General features: G+C 36.9%; 1 protein-coding gene and 1 long non-coding RNA gene across 5 annotated transcripts in view; one reads left to right on the forward strand and one right to left on the reverse strand.

The window, feature by feature from the left end:
- Positions 1 to 13175, forward strand: part of LOC139970031 (uncharacterized) — an 87421-nt gene that overhangs the window by 17064 nt on the left and 57182 nt on the right. For both annotated transcript variants that reach the window (XM_071975593.1, XM_071975594.1), the window contains exons 5-6: positions 130 to 1299; positions 4765 to 5081. In XM_071975593.1, the coding sequence (XP_071831694.1) occupies positions 130 to 1299; positions 4765 to 5081 (1487 nt within the window). The remainder of the gene's footprint in view (positions 1 to 129; positions 1300 to 4764; positions 5082 to 13175) is intronic.
- Positions 4333 to 13175, reverse strand: LOC139970098 (uncharacterized). 3 transcript variants are annotated; one of them, XR_011793995.1, is made up of 6 exons: positions 12526 to 13175; positions 10889 to 10999; positions 6897 to 7041; positions 6098 to 6210; positions 5561 to 5655; positions 4333 to 4895 (listed from the first exon to the last, which is right to left on the reverse strand). It is a non-coding gene; the product is annotated as an uncharacterized lncRNA (long non-coding RNA). The 3 variants fall into 3 exon arrangements; XR_011793994.1 differs by lacking the exon at positions 12526 to 13175 and having other exon boundaries at positions 10889 to 11396; XR_011793993.1 differs by lacking the exons at positions 10889 to 10999; positions 12526 to 13175 and having other exon boundaries at positions 6897 to 7587.

Genomic DNA, 13175 nt, shown 5'->3' on the forward strand with positions numbered 1-13175 from the left:
CACAATTTTGAGTTTTATACTGCACTCACGTCTCACTTAAACCCACTCGATGATAAGTTTGTTTCAGAAGTAAGGTCACAATGTGTGACCTTTCAAGTGCTAAAAACTCTTTGTTTTTTTTAATCTCAGGAAGGAAAAACGATCTCATCAAGTATGCAAAAACAGCCTATCGAAAGCACTACGAAACAGCTAAGCCATTTCCTTCCATGAGCAAGTGTAAGGTTAACACTATATTTGTTCAGGGAGGTATTTACTGTTCGGCTCTGGAGGGTGATTTCATGCAAAAGCCCGATGTGCTAGAATCTTACAACGATATTCTGAGCAGCTCCAAAACTAAGTCAAAGAGAACGTTAATTGAGGCTGACCCTGGGTTCGGGAAATCAACACTTACATCACAGTTTGTCTATGACTGGTGTACTAACAACCCTGAATCTCCTCTCAAAGATGTAGAAATACTTATATTTCTCCAGTTGAGGCAACTGACAGGTGTACAGTCTATATACACTGCCATAAAGAATTCCATAGTGCCCAAAGATGAGGACATGGATGAAGCTTGCATTAAGGAAATCCTCAAAGTATATACAAAGTCTGTTGTCATGTTATTTGACAGTTATGACGAGTATCCTGACAAGAATGAAACCGAAACAGATATCTTCTCCATCATTGAGATGAAAATGTTTCAAGATATTCTTGCCATCATACTTACCAGGACATTGAACCTCCCGCCTAACTTACACCCCGAAACAAAACGAATCAGATTAACAGGGTTTGGGGTGGCTGAACGTCGAAACTATGTGCTGAAGGCGGTGGCTGATGATGTCCAGTTGGCAGATCGGATCGAAGAGCAGCTTCAGAGAAACCCCTTCTTAAGAGATCTCTGTCAGGTCCCTCTCTTCTCCACTATGGTCGCTCACATAGCACACGAGAGGCCAGAAATCGAGATATTTAGCACAGTAACAAAATTTTTTACTTATGTGATCGCATGCGTTCATAACCATATGAAAAGCAAGAAATGTGCTAATACTGAGGTGTCTGCTTTTAAAACGGAACTAGCTAAACTGTATCGTATTGCTTTTGAAGGCCTCACACGGAAGAACCAGCAGCTGACATGGGAGAACACCTATTTAGTTTCAGAACTTGGACAAGAGTTCTATGATAACTATATTAGGCTTGGGATGTTTGCACAGGAAGTGGTTTTTGACATTTCCCAGTGTCGATATAAGACGGAAGCACGAATATGGCACAAAATCATCTGTGAATTTTATGCCTCCCATCATCTGGTGTGCATTCTTAGTGAAGGTAAGTCTTCAGTACAGATATTGATGCATGACCACAGTTTGTCATCTTAGATGTGTAAGATAATGAGTAAACCTAAGAGATGGAAGTATTGTTCGTATGTCCTTGTATGTGCATAGATAAACAGCTTACGCTCCTCGTACCCCCAACCCACAGTGTCTGGTATGTATATATGCAAATTAACATTTATACAACACGCGTGACAATGTAAGCAAATAAAGTCATCATTTGCCACTGACCCAGTTCAACATAACAAAGATTGGGTTTGGATCTTTATATATGTATGCTTGTTGTATTTGAAGACAAGAGCGCTACAGGTAGAGATACCCTCAGGAAGATCAAAGCAATGTTGAAAAAAGCTGACAACACTGGATTTACAAGCAAATTGTACACATCTGGGTAACATAGGATGGACACAAGTTCGTATGTTGTTGTGAATGTATAACCATATTGGATACTTTGACTTCTGTATCTATTAAAAAACACGTTATTCGACCTATGAACTAGATTGTTGCTATTTGTGCTCGTCAGTTATCTCCACATATTGTTAAAATGCTTTTCCTGTGGTTCAATATGATTGCTTCTCAAAAATGCTTAGGTAAAGATAGAAAATATGGAAGTAAATATATAAACCAGATCCTCATCACATTTTGTATCACAAAGATATGAATAATATAGAATTGGTAATATTTTGCATTTGGCAACAGCACAATGAATGGTACCATCAAGACAACGCTGCTAAAAATATCTTTGTTTTTTTTCATCATTTTTCAATCATTTATCAAAATAGCCATGTGGTATTTTCCTTACAAAATCGTATATGATTCCATGTTCCTTTTAGTGTTCGATTATTTGTTTAGTCAACCTAATCCAAAATGTATTAAAAATGAAGCTTTTGATAATATCTCATCTCACAAAGATTTCATAGATGGCCTGGTCGACTACCACTATAATAATACACAAAATGTTAGAACGTAAACAAACGCTGTGACTATCTTCATCCTAGGCAACTTTAGTTTGCAAGTATAGAGACAAGAACACGAACTAATAAATTACATTTAAAGGAATCTGTAATTTGGTTGACATTGTAAGAGTGAAATATGTGACAAACCAGTCAAAACCTAATATCAGAAAAACCAAATATTATTTCCATGACCTCATAAAATTAAACCATCCTCTGCAAATTCTCTCTTTTCTCTGTAATTGTTTTTCAAAGAAAGTTGACAATTTCGAGGGTAATATGCTAAGAACTATTTGTCAAAACCTTTACCAATTCTAGCAGAGTAGAACTATAGAGCAGCAACACTGATGACCCTAACTCACCTAAGGTCAATAGTATAATGCATATGCCCAATTATTTGCATAATAATTTGCATAGTAATCTGTTACTGAAAAAGGAACTTAAGGTCGTACTCCATAGTAATAAACAAATAAACAAGTATTTTTGTATCAGCATGAATGTTGTACACTAGGATATCAATCTGAATGCCAAATACTCAGTGTACTGTTGTAAACATGATAATTTAAATCTTAACCAGGAATGCAAAAACATTGAGGTTTAGATTACATGCAACGAGCTGCTTCTTCAAATATACGATGATTCCATTCTTAACATATATATATATTTTACAAGTTTCCACAGTTTGCTCTCTGTTTCACTGACATGAAAGGACCAACTAAAACAACTAACTAGAACTAGAACATAGTAATACATCCACTCATACATTTCTGTATTCATTGACAATAGTATGAGCACTTGACCAAAACAATAGGAGGTCTGTTAGAGTATGTTACAAATTTGCCTGGTTGAGAGAAATACATCCAGTTCTAAGTTTTCACTGTTATATGTACAAAATAAGCTATGACTTTTTTCTGTGTTGTTTAATGTGCCCCTTCACAGACTGAATTGATCAAGCGTTGTGACAATGTGAGCAAGCATCTAGCAGAGATGCATATTTGACTCATTCTTCCCTTTGGCTGCAAATAACTTCATATAACATTTGGCCCCAATTGACCCTACCTTTAATTAATGAAGTCCTCACAGGGCAAGTAGCATAAGCAATGGGACACTGTGGTAAGCCAGTCAGACTGACCTACATTAAATTGAATAATAATGATGATGATAGCACTCACTACATTGCATATGACTTCACTGTGGTAAGCCATCCTGTTCTGTGCGCAGACCTACGCCCAATAAAAGCCCCATTGACTTACACACTATATCACAAAAGTAATGTAGTCTCTAATCCTAAACGCTACCCATCACTGGATAGCTGACAAGTTTGCCACTATCAATTTTCCGTACTAAGACCATGCAGAATTTTTGCTAAGAGAGCCGGAACTTTTAGTCACTTGTAAACAAACCTCTTTACTCAGTCGTAAACAATTTTCGTATGCTGCTCCTGGGAGGGCTAACTGGTCTAAAATTGCCTCAATTGACCCAATGTTTGCACCACATGTGCTTCCATTCGTGCTTTTTAACATCCAAGCCAAAAAAAAAGCACATCCTAATTGATAACATAGCAAAAAAGTTGTTCTCCTACTCGTAATTGGCACTTTTCCTAAAGTAGAACACTTGGGGCAGCTTGATATAGACGCTAATAGGAGTATGCAACCTTCACTGCCATACTGACCTGTCAGTACTTACATTGCAGAAGCAAAGCATGCCAAAAAGGCAAGTTTCAGGGTTCTATTTACTGTCACACTGGCCTCTAAGTACTTAAAACAATGCAGCAACAAAGCAGCCGTAGGGTTACAATTCACTGTCATACTGGCCTGTCAGTACTTACAAAGCAGTAACAAAGCATGCAATTAAGGCAAGTTTCAGGGTTCTATTTACTGTCACACTGGCCTCTAAGTACTTAAAACAATGCAGCAACAAAGCAGCCGTAGGGTTACAATTCACTGTCATACTGGCCTGTCAGTACTTACAAAGCAGTAACAAAGCATGCAATTAAGGCAGGTTTCAGGGTTAATATGCAAAATCACTGGGCATGTGCTTAGACCTAAAATGAAACACTGAAGCATGTAATGTAGTTAGGTATAGGGTTGTAAACCTAATTCACAAAATATAACATTAATTGTTGACATATTTGTCTGAGTTTCTTTCAGGCACAGTGAATCTTTCTTTGAACCTCAGATAGACCATTAATACTATATGCCATTATGTCTCCATTTTGTCTACTGCCTAGCACAAATTTGAATCAATCCCTGTTTCATGTTTTAATTACAGTGATAATAATGATGTCATAACACCATCAAACAAAACATCATTAACATACACCATGTGAATGATAGTTTTACAAATAACTACATATATACAATGGTTGCTAATTAAATTAACGATTGGATGCTACAAATAAGGCCATGGTACAGTAACACTATTATAATGTATCACCACCTTGATATGATGCCTGCAGTAAACTATACACACTGAAACCCATATAATATGTCTGCTTGGATTTGCAGGAGCGTCTTCAGCAGCGTCATCAATCAAAGTGAAAGAAACATTGAACAGCATCAACCCGCTTGACCTCCAGTATGTCTATCGCTTTGCATGTGGACTCAACAAGTCAGCAGCAGACATCATCATCAAACACCTGCAAGAAACCAAAGAGGGATGTCAGTTTGCAATTCTTTGTATGCTTGAACAAGAAGAACAATCAGACCAATTCAGGCAGTCAGTTAAGAAGTTGGTTTCAAGGTATATTGACATTTCCTGGGATGATTCCAAATTATTACAGAGTTCTACCATACAAGTCCTTGAAGTTGCTTCAGCTAATCAGGTAATTATCAATTTGTGTATTGATACTACACCAGAATAAGTTCTTAAGTTGAAAAAGTTCACCCGTCTTGGTTTAATTTATTTAATATTTGTGACTCATATTTACCATACACATTGTTTAGATTTATATTACAACAGTTTATTGCAATTAACAGTTCAACTCTTTTTGTTTTTAATCATTTGGGTTTTGATTTTTCTTCTCATTGTGGATAGACAACAACGTTACTAACTTATTAAATTTCCTTTCAGAAAAGTTTGGACATTCTGAATAAGTTTCTTTCATCTCAATCCCTTAGTCGGAAATATAAGAAATATAGCACATCAAAAAAAAAGGCCCCGACAGCACGCATGCACAAAACACCTATTATTTTGTGTGGAAAAATGACCATTGTCTCATTGTCTAAATGTAGCAGCAATGATTTGATAAAACAAATGTGATATTATAAATCTTAAAAAAAAGGTAAATGGTTCTTGGCTAACCTTGGAAGACACGAAAGCAGGTTATTTAAATTATCCTTTGTAATAATACTGATGTGCTTGTTATGGAATGCTGTTGTGGGTTGACTTCTTCTCAGCTTTAAATGAAAAGGAATGAACTATATAAGTACACATGTGAAGCAAACAAATTGCATTGGGGTGGTAAAGAATATGTTAGTGCCCAGGCCTGGTCCATGAAAGAAAATTGTGGAAAAGCAAGATAATAACCAATGAAATAATTATCTTGTCACAATGTTGGGATCACTTTCGGAAGTTGACAGCATGTAGTTCATAAATGTATTATATTCCTTTCAAATAAGAACACACATGAATATGCACATCACTTTATGATCAGGGCTGTAACTATACATCCCATTGTATTCTTGTTTGGGTCTGGTGGTCTAATATGCATAAATATGCATAAATACACTAAAATATAATTACTTAATACAGCTCTATTGCCTTGATCAAAGGTATTCAGCAAAACCCATTACCACTTCAAAAACTGAAAGTTGAGAATTGAGTTGTAAAGACACTCACCCACAAAAGTAGTAATGTCATCAGTGATGTTGGATGTTTGAATTTTCTTTTTCAATTCCTTGAAAGACATATACAGGAAAACCGTTGCAATGCAATGTTGAAAACTGTACCAGCTGGAGGTCAAAGAGAGAATACAAAATAAATCAACCTTTCTTTCACTAGATTTATCAAGGTGAAAATTCAAGAGGTCTGTGATAACTTTTGGACCACAGTAAGGAAGAGTGCTTTACTCAAAGTATCTATTGTGGCATGTACTTGAGTCTATAGTGTTCAGTTAGAACCATTGAAATAGTTTTTTTTTACAACATTATGGGATAACTAAAATGATATTTTGAGTTTTTGGTTTTAATCTGAGGGAAACAAATACCTAAACAGAAGACATATTTGTTGGTAACCCAAACTACTTTCATACAAACCAACAAGTTGTCTTCTAGTCTTACCATTCTGGGAGTGCCAGAAGTTCTAGAAGACTTTATGCATTTGAGTCTCAGGCGGCAATTTTTATTTCAGTTTGGCAAATGTTAAAATGTATCAGAGGGTGTTTGGGCAAATATTGTGTCATGACAAGCTCATTACAAACATAGCAATTACTGGATTAATCAGCAAGAATCCGATCATTTTAATGTCCTTACTAGGGATTAATTCTGTCAGATGTATTTTGAGTGGATGAGTTAAGACTTGATACAAAATTAATTTAGTGAGAGTGAATGAAGGTAAAAGAGTATTCCTTGATCTGAGATGCTATCCAAAAAACCTACCAGAGGTTGTTGAAACATTACTATCACTGTTATATACTAACCATTAATGTGATTACCATCACATGGAAGAAATATCAGATGATGAACCATTCATTGTCCTTGTCAACACAGTATGAACACTTCCATCAAAAACTGGTAACTACAGGTGGAATAGGTGATACCTTAGTAGCTCGCTTCAAAATTACCCTAATGAAGAGAAAAGAAAGTGATGTGAATGAGATTTAAGTCCTAATTATAGGAGAAATTGAGAATGTCAGTCAGAAATAGATATGTGAATGTCTCTGGCTAACTACCCTGTATACATGGACAAACACAGAGAAAAAAATTCAGAGGAAGGAAAGTACACTTCAGTTTCCAATAACCAGGTATTAAGTGTAAAAATTAGCCAGTTAAGCATGAAACTTGAACCGGATTGTCCGTTGTTTAGTGGAAGTGGCATATAAAGGTGTGGTGCAGTGATATTAATGAGCTCCCAATGGAGAGTCCAACCTCACACAAACCCAACCATGCATGGTTTGGGCTTGACTGAGAAATTTGTGAGATTTTGCACCTCTCTTTCGTAATGAGGACAGAATGTCTTTTGAATTTCCACTCATTAGGAGATAATTGTATCTAATTTAGTGTGTCAGCTTTGGTGGATGTGTTATTTTTCTTCCTTTAATGGCACCAAGCCTCTGGAGATTGCATTGGCTACATTGACCTAGTTAAACCACTCTCGGGGGGGGGGGTCTATTTCTAGATTTTAGATCACCAAAGGTTTATAAAGTACCCTGTTCAGCTGGTCAATAGCCATACAAAATGGACAGTTCTTTCTACAAATTTGACAGATGAAGACACTTGTAACCTCAAAATTTTGAGTTAAAAAGTTTTGAGATGGAAAAGTCAAACTTTTTGACTTTTGAGGTGAAAATCTTGAGATCAAAATTCCAAATATTGAGAAAGCAAATTCAAAATTTTGAAATTTGGGGACACTTATTTTTTGTTTTAAGCCACCGTACTAGGTCGGTGAAGTTAGATCAGTTTTGAGACCAATTAGATTTCTTAAAACCAACTGCAGTGACTGGCTCAGCAATGTTAAAAATTAAACAAGCATAAGTGACAATTCTTTATTCACAGCTGTACATACTCAGATTAGTAGGAAGTATTTCCAATTGTGTTCTCTGTTTATAGGGCTGGACTTACAAGGGTACTGCAAAGCTCTCCAAATCTTCAGTACTTTCACATAGTTTCTGGAATCTGCTAGCAATTTTGAGCACATGAGGACATGTCAGTAATAGAAATACTTTATCTGATTTTACACTGTGGAATATATATAAATATCTGAGCCCTAGCCGGGTGCTTCAGAATAGCTCTGTAACATCTCTTCTACTTCCTGTCTTCTTCTACTAAGTTTAAAACATGTAAATACATGTTAGAGAGAAAAATGTAATTTCTATATAGTATAAATCTAGGCCCTGATGGGAGTCCCTGGGGACTTTAGCTGAGGCATTTTTACTTTTCAGATATTTAATGTTCTTTGATAGTGATTTTGCAGCCCAAGTGAAGCCAATGGGGGGGGGGGGAGGGGGAAAGTTATAACCACCCTTATGGATGCCAGTGCATACATGTTTTAATGCCATCTAAATGTGTTTATTTTAAACAGTATTTAGCTCTCAAATATGCAAGGAAGAAATGTTATCATGACATGATATTGATAAAGAGTGGCAGGGGAATTTAAATTCCTTAACCATGCCTGCTAGCCATATGTTTGGTGAATAAAGTCACAACAACCAGATTAACCTAATTCTTACCATTCCTATGTAACTCATGTGCATCAAGAAGTGTAGGATACTGAAAGAAGCTTGATAGATGCATACAGACCTAATCTGTTTGACCCCAAAATATGGAGAATAACATTTTTCAGGGCCAAAAACCGGGAGAATAAGGGGAAAATAGGGAGGTTGGTCATTTTCAACTGAAATTATATAAATACTCCTAAATAAATAGTCTACAGTACCGCTCATGTATAACTGGACATGTGTACGCGCACAGGATCGTATAAACAAGTACAATCGCGTATAAAATCGTTGACAAACAAATTGCCGCGTAGACACCTCGTATAATCCCTGTACGAGTTTATACGCAGGTTATGCTATTGTGCTCAATGAATAGGGGTTAAAGTCGCCGAAAGAATTAGTGAGATGTTTCAAACAGCCGTTTCTTAAATCGTAGTTAAAGACGTGATATTCACCTAGCATCGAAGAGGACGCAGGTAAATTGTTTGCCGGCATAGAACTTAACTGTTTTTTTTTGTCGTACACAAGTAGCCTACATGCGAACTGCACACATTTGGTACGCCGCATTTACAAACAAGTGAAAACTTGTGTTTATTAAACTTGTGCAGGCGCGCATCCAGGGGGGGGGCGTTGGGGGCGCGCGCCCCCCGGATAAGAAAGAGAGGAAGGAAAAAAAGAGAGAAGAAAAAAGGAAAAAAAGAGGGGGAAAAAGAGAGAAAAAAGGAGAAAAGGAGGGAACAGAAGAAAAACGCCAAAGACACCGGGAAGAGAAAGAGGAACAGTGACATAATTACAGCGCTGATCCATATTATATACACAGAGTAGCCAGTGACGGATCAATGATTTCGGAACGGGCATGCGCCTCGGCCTACCCCTTACACCGACAACTCCAATTTTGACGTTTCCATTTTTCCTCTCTCACTAATGTATATATACTCTATATGGTATATCATAACCCACGTGTGTGTATGGATGCCTTAAACAGTTGTACAATTGTGCTATGCAAAAAACTGTGGCTGGTCACGAACTCGGCCGAGTCGTTGGGGAACATGGCGCATTTCGGTATTAGACCAGGATCTATATGCGAACTGCACTATTCATGTGTTCTTCGATGCAACATTGCCATCCACAGATAAAATGTAATACACTCCAACCTGATTGCTAATTGTTACCCCAAATCTAGTACCGTAACTCATACAATTAATCTAAAAATAAATTTTGCATGAGATTTGAGAATTGAGCACATTTCCTGTGAATATCATGTAGTTGACCCAAAGGCGTATCATTGCCGGGGCGGGGGCTGACGCACCCATCACTTCTTGAGATTGTTCCCATCTGCATGAAAACGTGCGACTCACAACCCTATGCCCACCCCTCTAATCGCTTCCCGATGACATGCTATACAATACGAGAATTATTACTGTTGACATTGTTAGGCGTGACTTCTCCTAAAGACGTTTGAAATGACGAGATGAAAGTATGTTGGTATTTCAACATTAATCAGAAAATTTCTAAATTATACACTTGGATAAAAGTCGGGGGAGGGGTGGGAGGGGGCAATGTTCTATTCAGCTGAGAAGAAGGCCACTGCTACGAGTGTACACCCCTACCGGCCCGCTCCAATCCCCCCCCTTACGACTTTACAAAAACATTGTTCATAGGCAAAACTGCATGGTGTATGGAGCCAATTTTAGACCTAATTGGTGGTCTAATTATGCCTCGGGGTGCACCAGTTAACATCAATTTTCAAAAAGAATTCAGGGACGGGGCTACTGAGATTTGCCTTCAACAAGCCAACGACCACACCTCCGCCATTTTTAAATTCTCTGGTCTTTCCATAATAGTGCAGGACCTACCTGAGTCAGTTGGGATTTGCTACCCCCCCCCTTTGAAATCCTATATTAAAATGGGGGTTGAAAAGGGGTCCCATTCTCCTAGTCCTGCAAACCGATTTCAAGTAGTAGATAACCTATGCATCTGCCATTAAAATGTGGTACATGGCTACATGAAGGTAACATGCTACAGTATACTATTTACCTCTTTGCAAATACAAATACTAGTCATTGTTCTTAGTACATTTTGTTAGTTCTACACAATGAAACAATTTGAATCAAAAAAACATTTGATGTTATTTATAGAACTAGTTAGGCAAGATGTCCTTACGTACATATGGCCTGTAGATTTGATCACAAGTATGCAACACAACCCATTACAATTTCACAAACTGACTGTTGAGAAATTATTATGTAAAGACTCACCAAAATCTCCGCCACAAAGGAAGTTATGTCATCAGTGATGTGTTCCCACTTGCTTTTTTCTTTTATTTTCTTGGAGGAAATGTACCAAAGAAATGTTGAAAATGGTATCACCTGGAGGTTAAAGAAAAATATAAAATAACTCAACTTTCCATTCACTAGATTTATCAAGATGAAAATTGGTCGGGTCTGTGATCATTTTTGTAACAGACATCAACGTCTTCCCTTGTTTCTTATTAATAAGTATATATGAATATTTTATATAGCTGTAATATCAGGGCAGCATATATATTGTTTTATATTTCTGTTTTTATTTTTGGGTATGTTGGACTGACATACAGATAGCTAACAGCACAGGACTAATATCATTATTAAAAGCACCTTTGCCTTTATCTTAAAGCTGCTCTTTAGGAATATGTTTTGCATCTGAGGTAATAAATACAGACAGTTATTTACAACACTTGAAGTGGTATCTGATCGACTCCATGTTACGGTCTATGAGTTGTGAACCCCCCCCCCCCCAATAAAAGACATATTTGGAAAATTGCTGGAATATTTCTAACAAATTTGTGGGCTATCTTCCATAGTACTGCAACAGAAAATATATGTAGAAAGCACATGTGCTGGAGTTTCCTGGAAATATCTCTTAAACGGCCAGTATTATAACTGAAGTGCAAATAATGTACATCTTAAACAGAACACATTAAGAGAATCCTTCAACACTGTTGACCAATGGCTAAGAATGGAATTCTGAATTACTTTGGTTTTTACTCTGAGGACATGCATATGGTCCAGAAGCTACATGCATGTCTTGTATTACTGACTGACAACAACATATCCACACATTACAGTAAACCCACTAAAGACTTCCATTTGTAATCCCTTAGTATATAGCTCATTGACAAATGACATAAAACCTAAATTATCTTCTGATTTAAATTTGACATCAATTTTCCTAGGTATTATATGTACTGAGAGGGGAAGGGTTGGAAAGGTTAGGATGGAAACAGAGATTTTTATGGTTCCTGTTAGTCATTCTACATGGTTCTAACTTAGTGTGGGTATGGTTCTAACTTAGTGTGTGTATGGGTCTCATTTTGTGTGCAGTGACTCTATTTAATTGTTAGGGCACATGCACTTATGAATTAAATTGATTGTTTATGAGCCTGCCATACATTTTACTGCCTAATTAGGCTGACAATACAGAGGAGTCTGGCTGCACTATTAAGACCGAGTACTACGCTTACCTGCCACCCAGCACTACAGTATGACAAACTGATAAATTAGAAGGGATCAAGTCATCTGAATATTTTGTTCCTTCATTTATGATGAATACACAAAACAAAGAAATGGACCTGGATATTAAACACATACACCTCTTTGTGTAGTTTTACACATTGGTATACAATACAATGTATGGCATGCAGTGTCTAACATATGGTGTATGTACTGTATGTTGAGGCCTTTATCTTCCCCTCTGGCCCTTAGGGAATTTGCTGGTCAAGCAAGATTCAAAACAATTGCTGTTCCTCCAGGATTTAGGCAGTAACAAAGTCACTTTCTACCCAGAATCAAATCTAATTATAACTACAACCCAGCTTACCAGTCCTGCTATACACTAATTATACACTAATCATTACCATCAGCATATTGTAAACCATTCTGTGCAAGATACACATCATGTGACCCCAAAGATCGTCTCAAGAAAGATTAATCCACATTTACCTAATGAGGAGATAAAGACAAAGACAATAAGAATCATATCTGAACTAGATGTTTTAATGCAAACGATAAAATCCCTTGTTTTTGAGTTTGCCTTTTTTAATATTTACTCAACAGTTATTCCATTGCTCACAGATACACAAGCTTATGCTAAAATGACTCAATAATTGCAAGTTCATTCATTTTATTGCAAGGAGCTCTTATTTTAAAGTTTAATAATTTTTGGAAATTTATCCATAAAGAAAACAAAAGGCAAAACTTGGTAACATGTTTGCAATCCTATGGTTTAGACTAATTTGGTCAGCACACTTTCTAATTGGTACTTTTAACGTTGTTTGGTGCAGCAGGCCAATAAAGTTGTTCCCAAATTTCTAACTCTATTACTTTGAAGTCAAGCAAAGTTAGGCAATATTACTGGTCTAGATTGCTTTTTTTTTCAAACTATCTGCATACCAGTGTGAAGCAAAGGCTGCTCTATTACATAAATGTTAGTGTTTTTGCTTTCACAACTTTCCCAGTAACTTAATTTCTAACTTTGCCAATATGCAGCAACATGATGCACCCCCCC

The sequence above is a fragment of the Apostichopus japonicus genome, chromosome 7, assembly GCF_037975245.1.
Source record: "Apostichopus japonicus isolate 1M-3 chromosome 7, ASM3797524v1, whole genome shotgun sequence".
Classification (NCBI taxonomy): Eukaryota; Metazoa; Echinodermata; class Holothuroidea; order Aspidochirotida; family Stichopodidae; genus Apostichopus; species Apostichopus japonicus.